This window comes from Puma concolor, chromosome A1 (assembly GCF_028749965.1).
Source record: "Puma concolor isolate L17-30 chromosome A1, mPumCon1.1.hap2, whole genome shotgun sequence".
In the NCBI taxonomy this organism is placed as follows: Eukaryota; Metazoa; Chordata; class Mammalia; order Carnivora; family Felidae; genus Puma; species Puma concolor.
The window spans coordinates 59,182,338-59,206,513 of NC_141667.1; the positions used below are offsets into that span (position 1 = coordinate 59,182,338).

Consider the following 24,176-nt stretch of genomic DNA (forward strand, 5'->3'; position numbering starts at 1 on the left):
CCCCTGAAATTAGTTCTATTAAGTAAATTGTCACAAACTCAAAATAAGTCTAATTGTGTCATTTATCTAATTGAAGATGAAAATGTAGTTCTTTTTTTACAATACAGGTGGCTTGCATTCCAAAAACAAAGTATCGTTTTTTTCTTCTACCAGATAATCTTTCTCTCAGTAAGAAGCTGACCCTGTTAATGTTAAACATATCAGAGGACCAGGACTACCGGATTTCTGGGTTTTTATTTCCTCCTGTGTCATCAGGCTCTGAGAGAAAGAACTAATTTTTTAATGCAATGTTTCTTTCCATTAGAATCAACTCTAAAATGTTTCAGGTTAGGCATGTAAAATCCACTTAACTAAAAACCAGTTAAGAGAAAGATCAAGCCCAATTTGCTCATACAAGATTTTTTATTTCTGAGTCAGAAAAAAAAATCCTTGAGAGAACCATGTCAGAAATTAAACATTGAAAAGAACACTAGCAGTCTCCCCGTGTGCCTAATTTGGCTTTGCTGAACAAATGACCAAATTGACATGAGAATTACATGCAGGATTTGCTCAGCATCCTTATTTCTCTAACTCATTCCTCTCTCCTGAAATATTGCCCAGCTTCTGTGCAGGAGGGAGCCGTGTCTGTATCGACCATGGCATCCTTGGACCAGGTAGAATTAGAAAAATGGTGATTTTAGCTTCTCGTTGTGAATGAGCTCCTGCAGTAGAAGCAATTTGTCATAGAAACCCGATGTAATGAAGTTAGGATTGGGAAGGATCATGATACCCATTTTGTTGACTAGTTTATAAACAGGTTATTTTTGCTCATCCCTTACCTTGCAAATAGTAGTAATAAAAATCTTAAAAGGCTGAGAGAAGGAGGCTTCGCTGAGGTCCCCTCATGTTCTCTGATAAGGCATTGCATTGCACGTAGGCCTCAGAATCCTTTGTTCTTTAAAGAGATGGAAGAGGACCGTAGAGAGAGCACCAGACAAAAAGTTAGGAGACCAAGCTTCAAATCCTGGCTTAGCTAGTCATTGGTTATCATGACCTTGGGCAAGTCATTTCACCTACGTGAGGCTCAAGGTCAGTATCTGTACAAGAACCAGACCAGATGACCTTTGAGCTGGGTGGCTCTGCCCTTCTGATATAATGCAGAAAAGAAAGCCAAAGAGGTTTCTCAGAAAGGGGATTAGGCAAATGCGAGAAGAATATCTAGATGAATAAACATCCCTAGTCTTTCCTGGTGCCTGGAGCTGATATTTGTCCTGCTGTGAGCTGGAATGATGCAATGCTCAGGTGTTAGGTGTCTTGGCCCAGGTTCAAGTCACACCTTTCTACCACTTAGCAGCAGCATGTTACTCCAGCTCTCTGAGCCTCAATGTCTTCATCTGCAAAATGGGAAAATATTACACACACTTGATAAAATTTGCGCCTGGCACACATCAAGAGCTCAATTAAACATTAGTTACAATGGGTCTCGTTGTAATGGCAAAATGACCCAAGATACAGCAGAAAGTAAGACACATTTCTTGAGTGCCTTCTCTGTGTTCGATACTCATGGATTCCTGCCTCCTTTATACTAACACCACATCGTAAGGTCAGTTTGATCACCCTCTTCCCTTTGTGGCCGAAAGTGTACACTTGGTTCTATAAACACCTGCCCCACCTAGCAGCCGTGTCTGTATGGGTAAATTTCCAATACTGCCTCCCATCTCTCATCTGTAAAATGGGAAGAATAGTACCTATTTTAGACTTCTTGTAAAGGGTAAATAAGATAATGCGTATAAAGCTCTTAACACGATGTTAGGCACTGAGTCAGTACTTTATAAAAATGCTAACTTTTTCTTCTAGCTAAGAAAAGTGAAGCTCAGAGAGGTCAATTAGTTTGCACAAGGTCATCTGCTTATGAGTAGCAGAACGGGGATTTAAACCCTGACAGGAATGAGTCTCAAAGACCCAGGATAGGGGGATGGTTCCTCCTTCACCCCATTCCTAAGGCACCCCTGGCTTTGCTATTCGTTTCTGGCTGCTTGACTGTAGCCTCCACAGTTCGATCAGAGGGTTCATTGGAAGCAGTTTGATGGGGGGGGGGGGGGTGCGGTGCCTGGGACTCAGAAGGGAAGAAAGACCAGATCCTTCATTTCTTCATTTGCTGCAGCCGAGGGAAGAAACGTGCCCTAGGAATATGGCCAATGCCCCAACTGCCACCTCCCTGACGCCCCTCACCATGGCTTCTTGCGAAGCCTACTTTCCACAGGAGAGTTCCCCCTCTTTGTTCCAGCATACACTGCACATCTACCAATCAATATGACATCTTATCCTCTAAAACATTCATAATGTCTGCTTCCTATGAGTCTAGTGGCCGCATGCCGCGTGCAGCCTGCATCACCTTTCCTTTGTAGTAAGTAGTCTTGTGGACCGGCCCCCTCTTTAACAGGGCTGCCGGGTGCTGTTCTTTAAAGAAAGACAAATACTGTTTGGGTTGTCAACACTGAATGACAAGCTTCTGAGGGAGAAGAAAGATGCGTTTAGGTGTATGCGTGTGGATTGCAGGGATGTGTTTTGCTATCACAAAAGCTCTTAAAATCCGAGACCATGATTTATTTGCTGAATAAAACCTACTGATATTATCATTCTCTAAAGGTATGTTGATCACATGGGTCCTTTCTTAGAGAAAGAAAGGCTTTTATTTTATTTCTTTCCTGGGAAAAATAGCGGCAGGAAAGGAGTCGTCTGGGTGGGAAATGATACCCTGTGTGGCGAATGGCTCCAGGCATGTGTTTATCTGCCTGAGGATAAGCTGGCTCAGTGGACAGTGGGACGCCTGGCCAGCATCGCCAATCCTCCAGGGTACGTTCCTGGAGACTGTGCACGAGGAAAAGACAGTAGCTGTGAGCATGTGTGTCTGTCTTACATATTGATCCGCCTGGTGATGCTGAGAGCAAAGGGCCTTGTTAGAGGTCACCTGAGCACACCAGACACCACACCCCCACAGTGTCCAGAGTTACCACCTGCAGCGCACAGTGGCAGGTGTAAGGGGACTCGAGGGGTAGGAGTCACACCAGTTTGGGGGCCCCATGCATCCTGAAGCTGCAAGGGGTCCCATTTGTTTCCTCCAAACACAGGAATTGATTAATCTCATACCACTTCCCACTTGCTGTACTATCCTGAGCCTGTCATGAAAATAGATTAATGCGCTGGTTCCCTCCATGTGGATTCTTCTTGTCTCCAGAACACGCTGCTCCCTGGTCTCAGAGCTGCCTCACGCAACTGTCACCTTGTTCTCTTGGCAGACGTGCAGGAGGGGACAGAAAGCCTCCCTGCTTTTGCAAGGGACAAGCATTAGGAAGGCAGAGACAAAATCCCTGTTTTAGCACCATGGCTGGAAGATAAGAGAGTGCAGATAGAGGTGTGAATTCAGGTGCGTTTCTCCAAAGCCCCCTCTCATTTCCGCTGGTCCTGTCAGGATTCTGGTATCCTATCTGGGCCTCATTCTTCCTCTTCTGTGTCATTCCTGGGCCAGAAACTTTGCAACCATTTTGGAAGCTGCAAGCTGGAAGTTAGACACAGACAAGTAACTTTTCAGAGCATTCTTGGGAGATAGGTACACAAATCCCATTACTAGTAAAGGGATTTGTGGGCATAACTTCCCTGCAGTGCTTTGAAAATTCATTCCATTCAGTGTATTGCAATACAGTGGGGGCAGGGGGAGGGGTGGAATAAGAGAAATCATTCCACCAAGGCAGTTTGAAAGGGATTTTTTTTAACTCCTTTATATTTAATTTTTTTTAACTCCTTTAAGACTTAAGGCACTTCCATGAATGTTATCCCACGTGGCTTTGTTTGTATCTGCTTTTAGGCAGAAGGTAATTTAGGCACGACAGTGTTCCTAAAAAGGATACCATTAATCCACTGCAGTGGGCCCCCTCCTCTCTGAGAAAAGGGCACCGTATTCAAGGTCCCCAAAGGATGATAAGCAAACTGACCAAGGAAAAAGTCACCAAGCATATTGATTGCTAGCCTGCCTGACTGAGAACTGAGGTTGCCAAACAGATTTATTTTCTATTGACAATCGCGATTCCTTTCAGTTAAGTAGCAAGCTGGTCGCTGACCAAGGACAGATTTATCAGAGGACTAACCACTGCCTACAAAGGGAGGTGTCTGTTGCTGAGTGAGCCTTGACAGTATTTAGTAAGTAATTCTGTAGCCCTTTGCCCTGTTCAGTCTTGACTAAGTAGCAGTTCACTTAGAGAATTAGGGGCTAATGGCCTCTATTGAGGACTGTTGAATAAGTCAGTAGCAGGGCAGTATGGGGGTTGAGAGCTCTGACTCTGCAGTTACATGTGTCTGGGTTTAACTTCCAGACTTTCTGGTTACTGGTTACTGGCTGTGTGATCTTAGGCATGTGACTTAACCTCCTTAAGCTTCAATTTCCTTATCTAGAAGAGGTAGACTACACTACCATGTCACTGAGTGAGAATGGAAATAAATAGACTTTCACACTCTTTAGAATCTTCCGGTGTTCATCTGATCTCACTTAGATACATGGCAAAGTCTCTCCAAGGGCACCCACTCCCTACCACCCACCTTCCCCACCACCTTGCACTCTCTTCTCCCACTGACCCCACTCCAACCTCAAAGCTCCCCCAGATGTCAGCATGAATTGCTTTTTCACTCCCTTTGGGCTTTGGCTCAAATGTTATCTATCGGACACCATCCCTGACTGGTCTACATCTGAACAAAAAACTGAATTACTCACCCCCAGGCCCTGGCATCTCCAACCCTATTCATCCTCTACTTTTCTTTGGGTGTGTTTAGTTTCTATGTATCCCGCTAGAATGTAAGTTCCATGAGAGCAAGGAACTCCTTCTGTCAACTTCTTTATTCCTGGAGCCTAGAACACACCTAACACACAGTAGGTGCTCCATAAATATTTGCTGAATGATAAGTAATGAATAAAATGATGCAGTTAACATAATTAGCCCAGTACCTGGTGCATTGCCAAAATAATTGTTAATTGTCAACATCCTCATGGAGCAGGCTCATCTGCATGTGTTAATTTTGACTACAGCTTACAAAAGTGCCTTTGCAGATTCCCTGTGCAAGTTCAGGGTTAGTGTTTGTGCATTTGAGCCCTGATTATTCTGCTGTGGTTCTCTCCTCTCAGCAGTGGCACTTGGGGAATTGGCTACACTTCCCACAGGAGTCCTGGCATTGTCGACTAAATTGGCTGATGCGGTTGGGGCGGGGGAGGGGCAGGGAGTCCCAGCCTACCTGGTCTCTGAAGGAGCTTTGCCATCATCTCTAAGGCCCTTGTGAATCTGACTGCATGCTGAGCTATAAGACCCAGCAGGCAAGCCTCCCTCCTCCCACTTCCTAAGCTCTGCTTGGCCTCAAGCCTTCCATTTTCAAAGGGAAAGCCCAATCTCTTCCTCCGGTTATGTATCGACAAGCCTGATCTTTAAAGATACCCCCTGCTCCTGGAGGCCTGCTCAGCAAACACAGAGCATCCGTGGCCCCCGTGTTTGCCCTCCTTGACAAGCAGGGGCTGAGCAGCTCTCTGAGAAGCGCTGCTGACATATTGATTGACTCTCTTGTCAGGTTGATCCTCTGCCAGCCAATGAACATGGAAGGTTCTAAGTGGCACCCAGCAGGACCCACACATACCCTAATTACTATTTCAGACAACCCCCATTCCATGCTGCCACTTTTCAAGGCCTACATCTCCTGTCCTTGCAGTTGCTGGGGAATTCTGTTACCTGCAACCAACCCCTCTCCCTTAATCTTCACTTGGTTACCTCTGAGTATTTCTTTTAGAGCCCATGTGGCACAAAAACAGGCAACTCCGCTAAGGAACTATCACCCTAACTCCAAGTAGGTCTGTTTATTATTCTTGCTGAAATCTGGAATCTGTGTGTGGTCTATTCATCCTGCTTTGGTTCGCTTTCAGCTCTTGGTGAAAGTTTTCTCCAATTAGCCAGGGAGATACTTTCAGAGTTTGGCTGCTTATTGTGTTTTTAGTGGCTGATTTCCCAGCTGCCACCTGGATTACATGAACTTCCACTTGGAACCTTTCCCTGTTCCATCCTTGCTGACCCATGGAGCCCCACTGTTCCATCTGAGGGTCTCCCTGGAGCAGAGCCTGTCAAGTCATGATAAATTGTGCATTTTGGCTGCCGACAGGGGTGAGTCGCATTAGGGAGAGGACCTCCCAAACTCATTTCACTTCTGACCCTAGGATGGTCTGAACAGGACCTTTTGGGATGAGCTGCTAGAGCATTTGTGGAGAGTGAGAGAGGGGACCACCCCACTGCATCCAGGATGTCTTGTTGGAGAAAATGTAAGTTGATGATGCCAGTGTTCACACAAAGTCTTGAGACTTTCTAAGTCCAAATTAGAGTGCATCACAGCTGGATATACTATGACATAATATTTAAAGAGCTATTTTTGTGGTTGGTGGCCTTAAGTATGTAGTAGTCCTAACTTTTCCTGGCTGGGTTTTAGAAAGGATCCTGACTCAATAAATAAATAACTTTAAGGAAAGCACAGAGCCTTGTTGTGTAAAAATGGAGTATCTTAGTTTACTTACATGGCAGCTCCCCTTATCTTCAGTTTTGCCTTCTGAGCCTCAGTTACCCATGGTCAACCGCAGTAAGCAGACCATCCTCCTTCTGACATATGGTCAGATGGTCAGCAGGAGCCTAACACTGTGGTCACAATGCCTGCATTATTCCCCTCACTTCATCTTATCACATAGACATTTTATTGTCTCACAGCAGCACAAGATGAAGATACTTTGAGAAAGAGGGAGACCACGTTCACATAAATTTTATTAGAGTATATTTTTATAATTATTTTATTATTAGTCATTGTTGTAATCTCTTACTGTGCCTTATTTATAAGTTTAACTTAATCATTCGCATATATGTACAGGAAAAAGCATAGTGTACATAGGGTTCAGTACTATTCTGCAGTTTAAGGCATCCACCAGGAGGGCAAGTCTTAGAACATATGCCCCATGGAAGAGTTGGGGCTGCTGTAAGCGAACCTATCAGTTAGGGAAGTCTCAGGCATGCTGTTAAAACAAAGAACCCCAAACTCTCAGCAGTTTATAACAGTAACAGTTTATTCATTCATTCATTCTGTATTCTCCCACTCATCAGCCGTGGGTCTGAGCCATGTTATCGTTCCTCAAGACCCAAGTTGACCATGTGGCAGAAGGAAAAAAGGTATACAAAGTGTGTGCTGCCAGGTCATGTGGCCATATCTGAATTCAGCAAGACAGGAGATATCACCCCTTCAGGAAGAGGTGCTGAATATGGAAAATGGTCATTCGTCAACCACAGTGAGATTATCATGAGTTTCGAGCAAAAGACCAGGTTTGCTGAGATTCCATTGCAAACCATAATTTGTACCCAAATCACTATGAAATATGAAGCAGATAGCCACTTCCACTGTTATCTTCCTCTGATTGTGAAATCCCCCAGTGATCAAACTTCATAGTCAGTAGTTTCTTTGTCTATGAAATGGGGATGGGGATAGTACCAACCAGAGATGCGAGTCATACATCTTAAGGTAATATCTGTAGAATGGCTCCTAAAGTGCTGGCCATAGAAGGGGTTCAAGGACTGGCAGCAGGTACTGATAACACTAGTACCCAAAATAGCTTCTCTTTGTAGTCTTGTCCCTATTGCTGCCAGCACTGTTGTAGTCCACCCTTCACGCCTCTCTATTACATATGTTTGATTTGTGAGAGTATAATGTCCTACAATCCAGCCCCTCATATCTAACTCCATATGTCATTATCTATTCTGGTAAACATTTATGGATGGAATGCCTTCTATATTCAAGACATTCTGCTAGATCTTCGAGGGTGTTGTGGACACTTGACCTCTCTCAAGCCCTCAGCAGCCATTATTCTACCTGTAAAGGGAAATATTTTCAGAAGGTGAAGGGAGAGATTGATGGAGACGCGGATTTCTCAGCCCCAGCCATATAGCAAATCAGTAGCAGAATAAGAAACAGAGTTCTCATTAGTCAGGAAACTCATTTACTTCACAGCTCTCCTGGGTCTTCTTTATCCTAAGGACACTTTAGTCCATCCCCATAGGCCAGAAAGATACTCTCATTTTCTTACTCAAGTAAGAGAGAAGGAATAGCTGACCAAGAAAAAAAAAAACAAAGTACAAACAAAAGCCTATTTCAGCATCCCTCCCAAAAAACAAAAGAAGGTGGTTATACCCCTGATATAATTCTCACTTATTTGCTTAACGTTCAGTTCAACAACAGAAAATATGCCCAAACTTGAGTTTCATTTTTTTGCCTTGCTTCTGCTGGGATGACAGAGCTTAAACTCAGCAGATTTGGCTCTTCCCCTTTGCCTGTCTCCATCTCACTTTCTTATTTTCTTTTCACTTCTGGGAGTTGTCTGAGCAGTTACTTGTCTCCTCTGACCCTAACCCTTCTCACCCCATCTCTCATCTTCTTGTTTTCAGAATACTTTTCTTTTTTTTTTTAATAAAAAGATGCTATGTAACCCGAAACAAAAAGGGAGGGGTGAGCGTTTCTGCAAAAAGAACTTAGTTTCATGAATGCCCTCCTTATGCACAAGAAGATTAGGGTATTGTCTGCTTGCTGTTCTCTCGAAGTTGAAGTTGATGGTTGCAGTATGTTCCTCATCTTGGAGTGCCAAGACTGGGTTTCCAAAGAGGGGAACAGCTTTGAAAAGAGATTCACACTGATGGGGCGTTGGGCAGATTGTCATTCTTGCCTGATAGACCCACAGGTTCCTTCTCTAGATGAGAAACTCAAAGCTTTGTTAGGCCTGAGCCCAGCTGCACCTGCAGTACTGGTCTGTGTATATCTTAAAACGCAGGGAGACCCTTCATGAGGGAACCACACCTCCACTGCAGCAGCAAGCAGGCTCAAGGCAAGTCCCAAGACCCAAGAGCAGCATTAAAAAAAAAAAAAAGGAATCATTTTAAAATAGATAATTCCTTGGCTCCCTTTCACCTAGTAATTACAAATCAGAAGCTATCGTTATCTCGAAGCAGCCACGATTAGTTCTCATTTCCTGACCTCTGTACAGTGAAAATATGTCATTATTTGAGGCAATAGAATCCGGTCTCTTCAAGTGAGTGACCTACATATAACGGATAAACTGCAGGAGAAAATTAGGTGTTACCTTGACAGAAAGTGTATAGTAAATGTCACTTATTAGTATTTATCATCTCAAAGAGTTGCCTTACACTTCAAAGTAATGTATAGGGGGAAAAAAAACATGGCTCTGAAATGGGGAAGTGTGCAAAAAAATAAAATTAAATTAAAAAGCAGATATATACACACAGGGACACCTTGGCACATTAATCTGCGGCCATCAATCTGAGCTGTATTGTTTGAAGATAGGTTTTTAACCTTAATAGAATGCAGCCTGACTTTAAGTGGTGGTAGGCATGCAGAATTAATTGCCGTGTGAACAATTTCCTAAGCATTGTTAATTGCGTTTCCTGTGGTTAATTGTTTCTCCCATCCCACATCATGCCCTGAACCTTTCCCTGTCAACAGCCCTTTCTCTCCTGCAGCGCTGGAACCCTAGCAACAGCATCAACCTATGTCCGGTTGAAATGCCAGACAGACACAGTGTGGTTATTGTTTGAATGGGCAGTATGCAGGGGAGTGTACTCCTTATTTATCTGCAAATGAAGCATTTCTTAGATGGGGACTTTGAAAGAATACAGGTGTTTGGGATTTGCCTTTCATTCCACGTAGCAAAAACAACTCCCCCAGAACCATGGAAGATGGGGTGATTTGAGCTTGAGAAACCACCTGGGAAGTGGTGAGCTGGCACAGGGTGACAAGAAAGACAGGAGGGAAGGAAGGAAGTTTGTGTTGAAGGTTTGCAGTACATATGGAAATAAAGCAAGAGTCCTACAAACATGTTTGTCTCATTAGCAAAGATAGCACCTTGGCACTCCGGCTCCCTCTGTCCCCGTGGGAAAGCGTGGGTGCCGGTGCAGGGTGTGAGAGGGAATCATCACAGTATTTTTGTGAAAGGACCCCACTCTACAACCACCCCTGAGCTTTTTCTACAGTGGGCTGAAAGGTACCCACTTAGCAGGAAGAGAGGTGGAAAGGAAAGGCAGTTTGAGAGCTTGAACTAGAATGGTGAGCTTACAGGGGCCAGTCCAGCTGTGGGCAATACTTGCTGCATTGCTGTTTTAGTGCAACTACAGTCTCAGCAGCAGACCATCCCATCTGGGGAGCCTTGTTTCGACACTGACTGTTTTGAGTAGTTTGGGGGAAATTATCCTTGTCAACGCCCTTGGACCCTCAGTCTAAAAACAGCTGCATCCACAGTGTGGGAGAGGTTGGATGTGATGGAGCAGTATTCTTTACAGCGATTCCAGGGGGACATTTTCTCCTCCATGGTAGAGAAGCCTGAACTCTGATTCCCCCTCCTCTTCTCCCCACCTTGGCGATCCTCTCACCAAAGGTGGTGAACAGCAGCACAGGGAGAGGAGACCTAATCACCCAGATCTCCTCCCTTTCTGTATTTAGCTAATCCCTGAGGCCTGGGGTAAACTGGGGTTTTTTGTTGATGTTGTTTTTGGGTTTTTTTGTTTTTTGAAGTGCAGCTTCCTTAAAAGGCAATTGCTTGGAAGAGGCACCTGGCCCTCCCCCCTTGACATTTGCATTGCTGAATTATCTATTCATATTTTCATTACTTTGTCTCTCCTGCAGCAATGCATCTGCTCGGACTCAATTGGCAACTGCAGCCGGCAGATGGACACACCTTTAACAATGGGATAAGGACCGGCCTACCAGGAAGCGATGATGTGGCAACAATGCCATCTGGAGGCAAAGGTGAGGTTACAGCTGCTGCTTGCCCTCCTGAGGTCACAGGGAAATTCAGAGCTCCTGCCAACCGGTTTAGGTTTTCTAATCCAAATCTTGGAAGGTACACAAAAAGGAAAAGAAATTGGGGGGGGGGGCAAAACCATTGCCTTTCGTAGGTGCCCCTGTTAAAATCTGTTTGCTGTTCCTGTCTGTTAGCTGCGTTTGGCTGGAGCCACTGAGAGTTGGCACCCCGCCTTCCCAGACCAATGTGCATACCTCTGCTATCTGGAGCCACTTGAAAGCCTCCCAAGGCCCGAGCAGAAGCAGCAGCAACAGCAGCAGCTGGAGAGGCAGCAGCAGCAGCAGGAGAAAGTCCTGCCTAATCAAGAAAGCTGAGAGCAGCAGGCTGCACGTGCCGCTAGACCAGAGCCCACTCCCCAGAGGAGAGAGGCAGCCTCCCCAGGGAGGAAGGGCTGCCTGGCAGGAAAGAGAAAGATTCTGAGCTGTTCTGCTTTGGGAGAGAATAGAACAGAGTTTTGACAACTCAGGGAACAAAGCTTCTCTCCTCAGAACAGTAAAGGGGACAATGGAGATGTTTATTGAAGCAATCAGGCAACTGTATTCTTGCAGGAAAAAAAAAAAAAATAGGTGCTAACAAGGTGCTAAGAAGGAAGAGGAAAAAACAGGACTGTGAGGAGGTAGAGACAGGGGGCAATTAAAAAAAAACAACAGCAGCCGATGGCAGACTGTGGGGTGTGCTTGAGTCAGGATGGAAATCACAAACAGGAGAGATGGTGTGGAAGGGCTTCTCCAAACACAGACTCTTCCACTCTTCCTCCTAGCACATCAGAACAGTTTACCTAGCACAGTTTACCCCCATGTTTCTTAAAATACCCCGCAGAGATAGTTCAGAGACAAGAAAGGAAATAACGTTTACTGGACACCTGGTGTGCACCAAGCTAAGCATTGCCTAGTTTCAACAGCTCTAAAAGGAAGGGTATCATCTCACGGAAACCAAGCCCAGGGTGTTTTGGAAACTTTCCCCAATCAAACACGTAGGCAGGTACAGACTTAAACTCAAGTCTGTGCTCTGTGCATCTTTGGGCAAGTTGTTGGGGTATTCCTCAGCACCATCATTTCCCACAGAGAAGATTCCAGAATTCATCTTCCCTTAGAGATGCACGTTAGTCATACTGAGATGTTAATGTTGCTTAAATTATTCTCCCTGGAGTTGTCCTAATGGCATCGAGTGTAACTTTTTTGTCTTTCTTTGTATCCCATCTTCAAGAATCGCTCTACTCATCCATCCTAATCATAACACTAAATTACCTTTAAGTAAGCATGAAAAAGTTTTATCTGAGGATGAAATTATATGCTTTCCATTAGCAGGTAACTAAAACTAGATCTAAAAATGGAAAGTATATCTTGCCTTAACGGATCATGTTCTGCCTTAACTGACCAAAAAGCCTGAAGCCAGATTTGTTGGTCTCTGATGTGTAGTCCATTCCCTCCAGTGTTTGACACCATCCACAGCTCCTGTTTCCTTTATGACGGTGTTTCTCTGTGGGGCATTTTTGGCCCCCAGGGGACATTGGGCAAGTGTCTGAAGACTTCTTTGTTGTCACAGTTAGAGGAGTTGCAACTGGCATTTAGCAGAGAGAGGCTGAGATGCCGTTAAGTAAAAGGACAGCCCCTACAGCGAAGAATCATCCTGCCCAAGAGGTCCACGGTGCTGCTCTTGGAGAAACGCTTTAGGGGGTCTCTGCTGCTTCTGATCCCTAAGCTCCCTTTAATCTACAAGTCAGCAGCACCCTGCCCCTTGAGAAGAATGCAGAACACACATTTGAAAGTGAATATGCATATTCGCTCATGGGGCACAGGTATATATTTGGTATGTATACATTCTGAAGTTACATGCAAATGCTTCTTAAATAGCATCCTTTACCGAAGAGACTCACAGATTGGCACTAACTTCCATAAGTTAAGGTCAGCCACTCTGCGCATTTGTGATTAAGTTTTGTTTCCAACTCCCACCCCCACTTGAACATCCCATATCAGCAGAACTGAAGATTCCCTGAAGAGAACAAGTCCTAACTAAGAGTACAGTGTCTCTCAATTAAATGAAGAAACACTTTCCACAGTGCCTTTGGAAAGACCAGAATTTTCCCCCTCAGATGCAACATGCTTTTTTAAGTCCTGTAACATCACCAGTTATTTTCCAAATGAGTTTACAAGATAGTAAAATGGTTGCCAAATTGTTGTCCAATGAATTCTGTCAATAGGACTCTTATGAAAAAGTGTGAGAATTTAAAATAAAGTTGAACAAAAACTGGGAACATCTCCTTTCTGAACACCAAAGAGTACTCTTCTTATGACCGAAGACAGCAGATCTCTCAAGCTGTTGTAAAGTTTGGTCTAAAAAAATAACTAGAAAGATTTTGGCTTTCTCACAGTCACCTATGTCTTTTTGAAAAAGTGAACCTCAGGTTTCAATTTCTTTACCTAGTGACCTCCCTCCTCCCCACTCCCCAATTCTATACATTTAGATAACCTGAATCAATTCCCATCGACTAGTTTTCCAGTGTTTCAAAGAGACAATCAAGATATATTGGCAATAAGTTAATTAAATAACACCCCCTCCATTTTTTTGTGGTGTACGATAATCCTTCACTCTGATAATGTTTTAATCAAGATACACCACACATTGCCAGGGAGGTTAATCTTATTAAGCAATTACTGGGTAAGTATCCAGCAGAAGCAAATTAAAATGTAAGCAAAACAAGGGTATGTGAGTTCCATCTAAGATGGCACATCGATAGAGATTTCATTACTTGGTCTTTAGGAGTGTTTACATTGCTCAGATTTGGAAAGGAGTCTAATAGACAGGGCAGCCTACACTCTCTGATATGTTAGTGGAAACAAAGCACTTGATTAATTAGTTAGGAGAGTATGTTCTTTGGGCTTTGTCTTCCCTTTTCCATTTGTTGTTGTTCATGGTTTATTTTTTCTCCATTCTCTCTTTCAATTAAACCTTAATGTGGTTGGTTTGGTTGTTGGGTTTCACATCAAGAAAAGGGAGCCCACAGACTGCCAGAATCACTCACCATCTCGAGTGTATTTCTATGTTAAAAGGAATGAACTCATACATCTTCATTACAAGAGCACAGAGCACTTTTTCTATAGATCTGGGATTAGATAAGCCTTGAGAACGAAGATTCAATACAGTGTTCTGACCTGGTCAGATAACATAAGGGAATCCAGTTTGATTGGCTAGGCCCAGAGGCAAAGAATACAAGAGCTTTTAAAGGGCACATCACATGTAGCCAATTTGTGCACTGATCTTAAGAAAGAATAAACTCCCAAGTAGAATTTCATGGATCATTCTCAAAACCTATCACTCATTTTAAAGTCAAGGTGTCCTCTATATCAGAGGTCAGCAAATAACATCTCATGAACCAAATCAGGCCAGCCATGTGTTTTTGCAAATAAAGTTTTATTGGAGCACAGCCATATTCATTCATTGCCTATGGCTGCTTTTGCACTACAACAATGGAGCTGAGTAGATGCAACAGAGATGAGATGGCCCACTAAAGCATAAAATATTTGTTACCTGACCCATTATGGAAGTTTGCCTACTACTCTGTATCATTTGCAAACCTATGTCTGCTCTCATTGGACTGTTCTGCAACTATAAATTATAGGAGATGAGGCAGAAGAGACCAAACTCCCAATAGATCAGCCTTTCCGTCTTGACCAAGGGTTGGGCATATTTTGGGTAACATTGCATCGACAGATTCTGTGTAACATATGACTCTAGAGATGGTCCAGCTGGTTACAACTGTCAGCTCCATCACTTAGCTGCTTGAACATAAGGAGGTCATTTGTCCTTCCTCAGCCACCAATTCCTCATCCGTAAAATGGAACTCCTCACACTTGGCATCCAGTATAAAGGAGACAGTGCTTGTAAAACATGGTGTGTGGCATCAGGCAGTTAATAAGAGATCCGGGAATATTAGTTGTCACTGACATCATCATGCCATCTCTCAGTTACTCCATTTAACAAGCATCCACGGGCTGACACTTCTTAAGAGGTATTGTAGTTTCCAAAGGTGAAGGCTGCCTTCAGAATGTCAAGATAGAGAGTCGTTCTGCTTCATCTTTTCCCTTTGCCTTCTAAGAATTAGAACCAACCCAGATGTGGAGACTTCTTCCCAAACATTTGCTTGATGAGGTCAGTGGGAAGCAAGACTTCCCATTCACAAGGGCCAATGTGCAAAACAAGCTGGCCCATTCCCCACAGCATTATTTGTCTCACTGCAGCTTGAGTTCCATCACTGCCAGACTGTCTGTTTTAAGCCCCACCATTCTCGGTTTATAACTCAGCTGTAAACATTTATTTGTGCCTGGAGCACATTTCTTTCCTACCCTTTGAAAAAAAAAATCAGAATTTCCAGATGGTATGCAAGTTGGAAAAAAATGGCAAAGACTGTTATTCTGTTTAGAAACATGTTTTTCTACACTTGCCCTTTCAGCAAAAACTTCATAATGATTTTTACTAGTTGGCTTAATGCATGGTACTAGGAGCCAGATTAGCAGGGAGGTTGGTAATTCTTCCTCTGGCTCTTGTCAGCCTCTCAATGAACACAGCCCAGGGTTTCAAAATGATCACTTCTCTACATGGGGCTTTTTCAAAGTCAGTGAAGTTCCCAGAAGGGCAAGGGGTGGTTATGTTTGAGCCAACCATTACAATACTGCACGTCTACTGGCAAATATACCAATAGCCTACATACCAATGTAACAACTCCTCTCAGTTTGGAGGCCATCTTATTCTCCCTTTGTTACATGTGAGTACTGCTTACATGCTTCATATTGCTGATTTTAGCTTCTGATTGCTACCCACAACCCCGTTCTAAGTTGTATAATTTCTGTTGTACCTGACATCATTGTGGGTTGACATGGGTATTAATAGCAAGATAATCTGTCTCCCTCCCTAGTGCATTTATCCTCACTTGTGCTGGCACGTTTCCCTTTCAGAGTTGACTTGTACATCCAGAGGGTGGTCCCTGCCACCTGTTTGGATACACACCTCTTTGTATGTCTTGTATTTAGGCCAATGTCTGAAAAGCAGTCAGCGGGGTGATTAGAAATGTGGGTTCTGGAAGCGTTCGTATTTTGGATCCCAGTTCTACCACTTAAGAGCTGTGTGACCTTAAGCAAGTCACTGTATTTTCATGGTTCTCTAATCTGAAAACCGGAGAAGTCACAAACATATCAGGAGATGGCATGGCCAGCAGTAACCACTCAGTAAATTTTAGCTGCTATAAATAACACTAATAAACTGAACTACATATTAATGCAGAATCATGCTCACCTGAATGGTCAGATAAATAAATGTCTGTTAATAACCCTAGTGGCAAAGAGTTGGCCATTTTTATCTAAGGAGACAAATTGGGTTTCAAAAGATGTAAAGGCCACATGTAGTCCCAACTGCTGAAGGATTTTATAAAAATCATTATTGCTGTGTGATGTTGTGAATACATCATGGGAGCAGTGAACACTGAGGATAGAAATCTATTCCTGAAGAATAGCCAGCCAGCAGCAGGGTGAAGGCTGATGGGCTGATTCAGAGGAGCTGTAGTGTAAGGCAGTGAATCTAATGTCCTTAGAAGAATCTCTTTGCCTATCTCTTGGTTAAACAGAAGCTTCAGATGGTTGTCCTGATTCCCAAATAAATGGAAACGAGGTGTAATGACTGAAGCAATAATCTGAATTCAACTTTATTTGCAATAGATAAAAATATGTGAGGCAGAATAATCTGTAAGGCAGATTTATGCTGAGGTGCCTCTGGAGTTCGGTTAAGTTTAGGAAGTATTAATATGAGGTTTCATTTCCCGGCTATGACTATGAGTCCATTCCCGTTATCACTTGTTTGGGGAATAGTCTCGCTGTTTCCATAAATGAATTATGGCAACATTTTCTGAAATGATTAGCTCCTAATGTGGCTATGGAAGGCTGTCGTTTTGCTCGACATCAGTCTTATTTAACTGGTTGGAATTTTAGGTACGTGTTTCTGAAATAGGCAATAGCTTCACATTTACATGAGCACTCTTCCGTGGAGTTATAGAGGTGGACTATCCTATAAAATTGATCATTAGAGTGTTGCCTCAAAAATCCAAGAAATCTCATCTTTAAGCTGGAGATGAATCAGCCAGAACCATCATGAAGCATCTGCTTTTTAGGGCAAAATGATCATCATCTCCACTTTTGGTCCTGCATCTCATAGATAGGGAGGAAAGTTTGACATAGAAGCCGCAGCTCAGGGAAATGTGGGTGGGACTCAATGCTCCTTGCCAGGACATGATGCTCAGTCACTACCCAGAACCCAAGGGTGGTGGCCAGTCTTTCACTGAATGATTATGGGATGGCTGTTTAAATCTTCTCCTGATGCCACCAACTGAAGCCCACACTGAGTCCCTGGGACCATGCCCTGCTGCCTGGATGAGGGATACTGGGGGTATGATATGCATCCCAACGTTTGATGTTGAGCAAAAATTACCTAGCGCTATCGTAGATGCTTGACAAATATTTGTTGCATCAAGTATGAATGAATGATCTGCACAACATTGCTTGGGACACTTGTTAGTCATTGTTAAATAAAATCTGGCAGCTTTTTGCTAAAGTAGGCTCCAGAGAGTTGTCCACCTGAAAAGCAGCTAGAGTATACAGCAACATGGGCAATTTGGAACTCATGATCTTGTGACTTTGTTTTTTCTGCTTTTAGCACCTTCCTTCATGTGACTGGTCCCTCCTTATCTATAGACATATTGATCACTCATTGAATATTGATTTCAGCTCCTCTAGAAAATGACTTCCTGCTTCACTGAGTCCTATCCCACCCCGTGACCCTTTATCTCATTGTTACCTACACTAGGTCATTGTACCTATGCTGGGCAGCCTATATTTTAACTATACCATCATAAATTTATACTCTAAATCTGGGAAAAATAGTTATGGCTGTGTTTGGGTAGCACAACAGCTGGGTAGAAAGATGTAGAAGTGCCACAGATTGGGTACTACATATGTTACCCTGGTTAATCCTCAGAAACCACCCCATTATACAGGTGAGTAGACAAACCCAGAGAAAGGGAGTGGTTAGCCCAAAGGCAGCAGCTAGTAGTTGTCAGAGCTGGGATTCAAACCCAGGGCTGACAGTTTCACTGTCCAACATGCCTCCTGAGGTCTCAGATCTTCTCAGTAAAGGATAGAAAGTGTGATTACTTTGCTTCCTTGTTGTCTGTCTCTCAGTGGCACCCCATTAGGAATTAGCCATGTTGGGGTCCTAGAACACAAGCAGGGCCAGGGGAAGCCCAGATTTAGATCCTCCTTGGTGGGACTGGGAGCCTGACTCAGGGTGCTGGCCTCCTTGACCTTCAGGAGCAACACAGATCTTCGCTCCTGTTGGACACCAGCCCAGGGACTTGACCTCTAGGAACAGAGCTACTGAGATGGTTCCTCACACTGGCTTCAGCAGTTTACAAATGCCCGCTTTCCTATTTATGTCTTTCAAGGCAATGTTTGCATAACATTTTCTTCCTTTTTTATTGTTTTTAACATTACAGAAGTTTTGCACACTCAATTTATTTTATTTTTTTAACGTTTTATTTTTGAGACAGAGAGAGACAGCATGAATGGGGGCAGGTCAGAGAGAGAGGGACACACAGAATCCGAAGCAGGCTCCAGGCTCTGCCAGACTCTGAGCTGTCAGCACAAAGCCCGACACGGGGCTCGAACTCACGGACTGTGAGATCATGACCTGAGCCGAAGTCGGACGCTTAACCAACGAAGCCACCCAGGCGCCCCTGCACACTCAATTTAAAGATGTTTTTTAATTATGTAGAAAAGCTTTTTTTTTTCCTTTGTCACAAAGAATGTTGTGTAACAACTGGCAAATTTGAATCAGATCTTTAAGTTAGAAATACATTGTATCAATGTTAATTTACTGTTTTTGATAACTGTACAGTGGCTCTGAAAAAGAATGCCTTTGTTTTTAGGAAAAACACATAGAAGAATCAAGAGGTAAAAGGAACAACCTATCTGTAACTTATTCTCCATTCTTCAGAAAAAAAAATAGAGAAAAGAAAGAATGATAGAACAAATATGTATTAAATTTATGGAATCTGGGTGAATGATATGCAGGAATTCTTTGTACTGTTTTCTAAAAATGTTACTGTAAATCTGAAATTATTTCAAAATGAAGATTTTTTGTATATAAAAGTATTGAAAACTCCACTTTGCAAAAGCAGAATTCAGTTGCCATTATCTGGAGAATTTACTTTGAAAGTAGTCACTAGCTTTTAATAGTAATTGTAACTTATGTTAAACGAATTGAATTTGTTAAAAGTGAAAACGGATAACCTCTCCTCCCTCCTGCGGACCACACACACACACACACACACACCCCACACACCCCACACACTCTTTGTAGCATATATCCAGAGATGACTCACCCCTCCTCACTCCCTAGCTCTCTCTGTTAGAACACAGTAGACTACAGTGTAATGTCCCATAAGATACTCTGAGTCCAAACCTCTCTCATATAGATAAGGACACTGAGACTTTGAGAGCTAGAACTGCCTCAAACTAGTCAGCTCCTTAGTAGCAAGGAGGGAGTTCAAACAAACAGTTCATTTACACCCCTGTTTCTTTCCGCAAAAGGTCCAAGGTTAAATATCAGGAATAAGACCCTTCACTTTTGGTTGTTATCTAACAACCTTTCCACTATATTCCAGTCTCCCTGGTTTGCTTATTTATCTATAAGGTTTTATACAAAAGATACATTAAGAGTTTATTCATGATTTTTGAAGAGGATTCTCAATGAAGTTTCCTTTAAATAGTAAATTTCCCCATAAAGCTTTCAAGCTTTTGGTTTTACTGGGGGGGGTGGGGGGGGGAGTCAGTTTACATGCAACTTTTCAAAGTAAATCTACTTTAAGGCCCTCATTTTTACCTGGTGGTCACAGGGGCTATGTTAAAACACCCCAGCAGCTGCTGGCAGGTAAAACTTGATTCAGTTCAGCAAGCGTTTATAAATCATCCATGGTTTGCCAGGTGCAAACCTTATAGAACCTAAAGATGCATTTGCACCTCTATCTGACCTCAGGGAGTGCAATGTCTAATATGAGAGACTTACAAAGGCAAGCAAAATCAATTATAGGACCTAACAACAGGTGCTGGACCCTGCAGTAGACTTAAGAGTAAATGCTAGGAACACTCAGAGAAAGAGTCTACTTATTTGATGGTAGGAGTGAAGGCTGGGTGTAAAGGAAAAGACAGCATCAGTGTGAAGGTGCAGCTGACCTGGACCTTCATTTCAGGGCTACTCAATAAAACAGGTTTGTCAGTAAAGTAATCATACCAGCTCTGGAAAGTCCCACCAAAAATCAGTAGTGGGGGCGCCTGGGTGGCGCAGTCGGTTAAGCGTCCGACTTCAGCCAGGTCACGATCTCGCGGTCCGTGAGTTCGTGCCCCGCGTCGGGCTCTGGGCTGATGGCTCAGAGCCTGGAGCCTGTTTCCGATTCTGTGTCTCCCTCTCTCTCTGCCCCTCCCCCGTTCATGCTCTGTCTCTCTCTATCCCAAAAATAAATAAACGTTGAAAAAAAAAATCAGTAGTGGGAACAGATCCCAACCAACAATTTTACACTTGTTCCCATAGTTAAGTCTATTGCAGAAGAATTAGGCACTGTCTCTTGATTGGTAGGTATACAAATATATAAACATAGATATACACATATACATAAACATACATATCACATATCCATGCAATGTTTTTTTTTTCTTTTTCTTTTAGAAAATCTTTTACTCTAGGGGCCCCTAGGTGGTCAGTTGGTTTACTGTCTGCTTCTTGATTTGGGTTCAGGTCATGATCTCACAGTTCTGAGATCGAGCCCCACAACAGGCTCCAGGATGACCTGCTTAGGATTCTCTCTCCCTCTCTCTCTGCCCCTTCCCATAAGATACTCTGCTCACATGCACACACATTCATTCATTCATTCTCTCTCTCTGTCTCTCTCTGTCTCTCTTCTCTCTTCTCTCTCTCTCAAATAAATTTTTAAAAAAGGAAAATCCTTTAAAAAGAATGCCAGGTGCTTTCCCATATAGCTCTTCATTTTTTTATTTAATTAAATGAAGCTAACTAGCATATATTTTGCTATTATTATGTGCCAGGCTCTGTACAAAGCCCTTTGTATACTTCCATTTGTTACTTCCACCCTATGAGATAGTTACTGTAAAGAAGAATGGAGACCCAGAGAGGTTAAGCAAATTGCTAGAGGTCCACAGCAAGGAAGAACGAGAGACAGAATTTAAACCCACTGTGTCTGGCTGCAAAACCTGTACTTCATCACCCAATGTACTTCCTCCTTTAGTGGATTGGAAATGAAGAAGGGGAGCATATGAAATCCTAGGAGGAGGTGTGAATACTGAAAAGGCAGCCTGTATTCGCTGATGGTAGCAGCTAATTTACAGAAGGTGGTGTCCTGAAGTTGGGTCTAGTAAAAGAACAGGGCTCCCACTGCTGTACAAACCAAGCCCCTGAGGCTCCTTGTCTGAATTCCTCCAGAGCAACCATTCTCTGGCAGCTGGCTCCCTTGTGAATCTCTTGCATCCTCATTCGGCTTGACATTATCAAAATCCGTTTAGGTTTCAACAGTAGATTAGCAGGCTCGTGGGTGCTGATTTCCTGCTTCTTTTTCATATCCTGTCATTAACCCAGCAACCCCTGAAAGCCCAACAGACATGAAGGAAAGCCCATCTTATTAAGTTTAAAGATGAATAATTTCTTTAAAATTCTTTTTTTATTTTAAATGAATTTCTTTAACTTGTTGCCACACTGTGATTGCTGGGTTTATTTTTGGTTTCTATCAGAGGCCCCTAAACTATTCTTCCCCAGGGGTCTTTTTTATTACACCTCTTCCTTACTGGGTCCTTTTTATTATATCCCTTCCCCCCAAAGACCCTAATGTGGGGGGGGGAAGTCTGCCAAAAGCAGCATTTTTACATACAAATTAGTTAAAATTATAATAATTAGAGCTTCTGATTAATGGATGATAACAAGTATTTCCCCCTGGACATGCCATAATTTCAGCAAAATCAACAACACTCTATTTAGGCAGAGAGCCTTATTGATAATAATAGTAATGGTAGCTAATTTTTATTTAGGACTTCTGTTGTGCCTAAAATTAAGACCTTTGCATGGATTAACTCATTAAATCCTCACAACAACCCTATGAAATAAGTAATAGTATCCCAACTATTCAGATGTGGGAACTAAGACAGAGAGAATTGATACACTTAGCAAGTATCAAAGGTAGGATTTGAACCAGGGCAGTCTCCGCCCAGAATCTCTGTTCTTCCATACCATGCATTATTCCTCCCCCTACAGAGAAGTATTCCATGTCCATTATCCACATAAACATGTTTGAGGAATAAACCATCTAGTTCCATCTAAAGGTTTGACCCACTCGGGACTTACTATCTATTTCTTTCCTTGGCGATATTATGTGACGAGAGCTTCCAAACTTCCCTCAGAAACCTGTTCCCTAGTTTTGTTTTTCTAGAGGTCAAGAATTTCTTCTTAAAATCTCAACCATTGTTTCTCCTGCTTTATTTTAAGCCCTTGCTGACTTTTTATTTGATCCCCTATTGAGCTAAATAAAAATGAATCATTCCCTCTCTTGTTTTAAAAAGAAAAAATAAAAAGGAAAAAAAAATAACTTCATACCCTTGATATGCCCCGATTCGAGAGACCCCCCGAAAACAAGCCACCAGAGTCCAGAATCAAAGCCAAGTGGCAAGGGTCGTTTATTGCAGGTTCGAACCCGGTCCTCCGCGCACTCGTTGCCGGTGACGCTAAGAGGCCCCGAGTAAGGATCTTACAGCTTCTTTTATAGACAGGCACAAACAAGTTAGGGATATTTTTTAGAGGTTACAGAGCTGTTGTTGGTTAACACTTAAATTTGAACGCTCAGCAGAACTTGATTGGTTCCCGCCTTTATTTCAAACCATTCAGCAGAACTTGACTGGTTCCCGCCTTTATGTCAGACTACAACCAGGCATGCCCTGGCTGGTTTCGGAAGGGGGGAACGGGGAGGGGGGGAGTCTTTTCTTTGCAGTTGTGAGTACACCTGGTAATTTTTCTCTTAGTCTCTCACCCTCAAGTCATTCTGTGTTTTTCTTTTATAATTTAGGTATGGAAAACCGTCAGAAATCCAAAAATTTCACCTCTCCATTTTACAGATGGAGAAAGTAGCATCAAGGTCATTTATGAGTCTTGTCTTAATGCATGGGCCAGAATAGTGACAGACCAGGTCTGCTAAGTCAGACAGCTTCACTAACACTTTGTGCCAGCCTTCAGCTGCTTGTGGTTCCCACAACCTCTCCTGACCATCCAAATCTTTTACACTGGACTGTTGCCAAATATAGATAAATATTTTCTCAAGAACCCATCCGTTCCAGAATGCGGAAGGGAACTTGATTCCCATCCTTTGCCTGTTGGGCAGAAGAGGTTTTCCAATCCACAAGGCCATCAAAGTGATGGGTTGAAAAGTGAAAAGTCCCCCAGAACTTCTTTCAGAAGTCCCATTTGAACAAATCACAAATGACCATGATAAAACTAGGTTCCATCTAGGTTGTGTTCCCATTTAAGGGATCAGGGAAATGAGACTCCAAGAGATTAACTGCTTTCCTTGTGTGACTACTAGCAACTCCCAGATTTTCCTGAATTCTATGCTGGCAAATAAAACCACCCTCAGAAGTGTAGAAGGTACTGGCAGGTTCATTGCTATTAAATCCTCTTTAAAAATAGGTATTTCTGGAACTCCTTTCACTAAAGTTTTGAAGGAAGCTCAATGTGGGCAACCAATATTTTCTGTATTAGTGATTTCAAATGCAACAGAGATGCTATGATGATGTCATGACAGAGGTATGATTTCCACAGTGTGCTTAGACCCCTCCTGCTAACTCAAGGAAGGAGTCACCCCCAATATTAGATCAGTCTGACATCAAGTCCTTATTTTCTACAGTTATTTACTTTGGACTAATTTTTGTTCACAGTTGCTTCTTTCTATTTTAATTTATGAAAATGTCGGAGAGTATATTGGACTTGTCTGTGGCTGGAAAGAATAATTAAAGGCTACAAGAATTAGATTTGGTGCCAAATTAATATCACTCTCTTCTCCCCTGCTGATAATTTTACACCCCAGTCATATTCGAGGTTATTGGAAGCTTTACCTGTGCTTCCCAGACTCCAGCTCTTACTATATTTGATCAGTTAATAGTAATCAAAGAAGTTTAGAAAG

General features: G+C 42.8%; 1 protein-coding gene and 1 long non-coding RNA gene across 19 annotated transcripts in view; one reads left to right on the forward strand and one right to left on the reverse strand.

Annotated features, from left to right (window-relative positions):
- LOC147584178 (uncharacterized) overlaps window positions 1-6,689 on the reverse strand; it is a 28,061-nt gene extending 21,372 nt beyond the window's left edge. The window contains exon 1 of the long non-coding RNA XR_015252919.1: window positions 6,575-6,689. This is a non-coding gene — a long non-coding RNA (uncharacterized LOC147584178). The remainder of the gene's footprint in view (window positions 1-6,574) is intronic.
- TENM2 (teneurin transmembrane protein 2) overlaps window positions 1-24,176 on the forward strand; it is a 1,151,751-nt gene that overhangs the window by 918,925 nt on the left and 208,650 nt on the right. For all 18 annotated transcript variants that reach the window (XM_086711354.1, XM_086710697.1, XM_086710377.1 and 15 more), the window contains one exon: window positions 10,726-10,848. In XM_086711354.1, coding sequence (XP_086567480.1) covers window positions 10,726-10,848 — 123 coding nt within the window. The remainder of the gene's footprint in view (window positions 1-10,725; window positions 10,849-24,176) is intronic.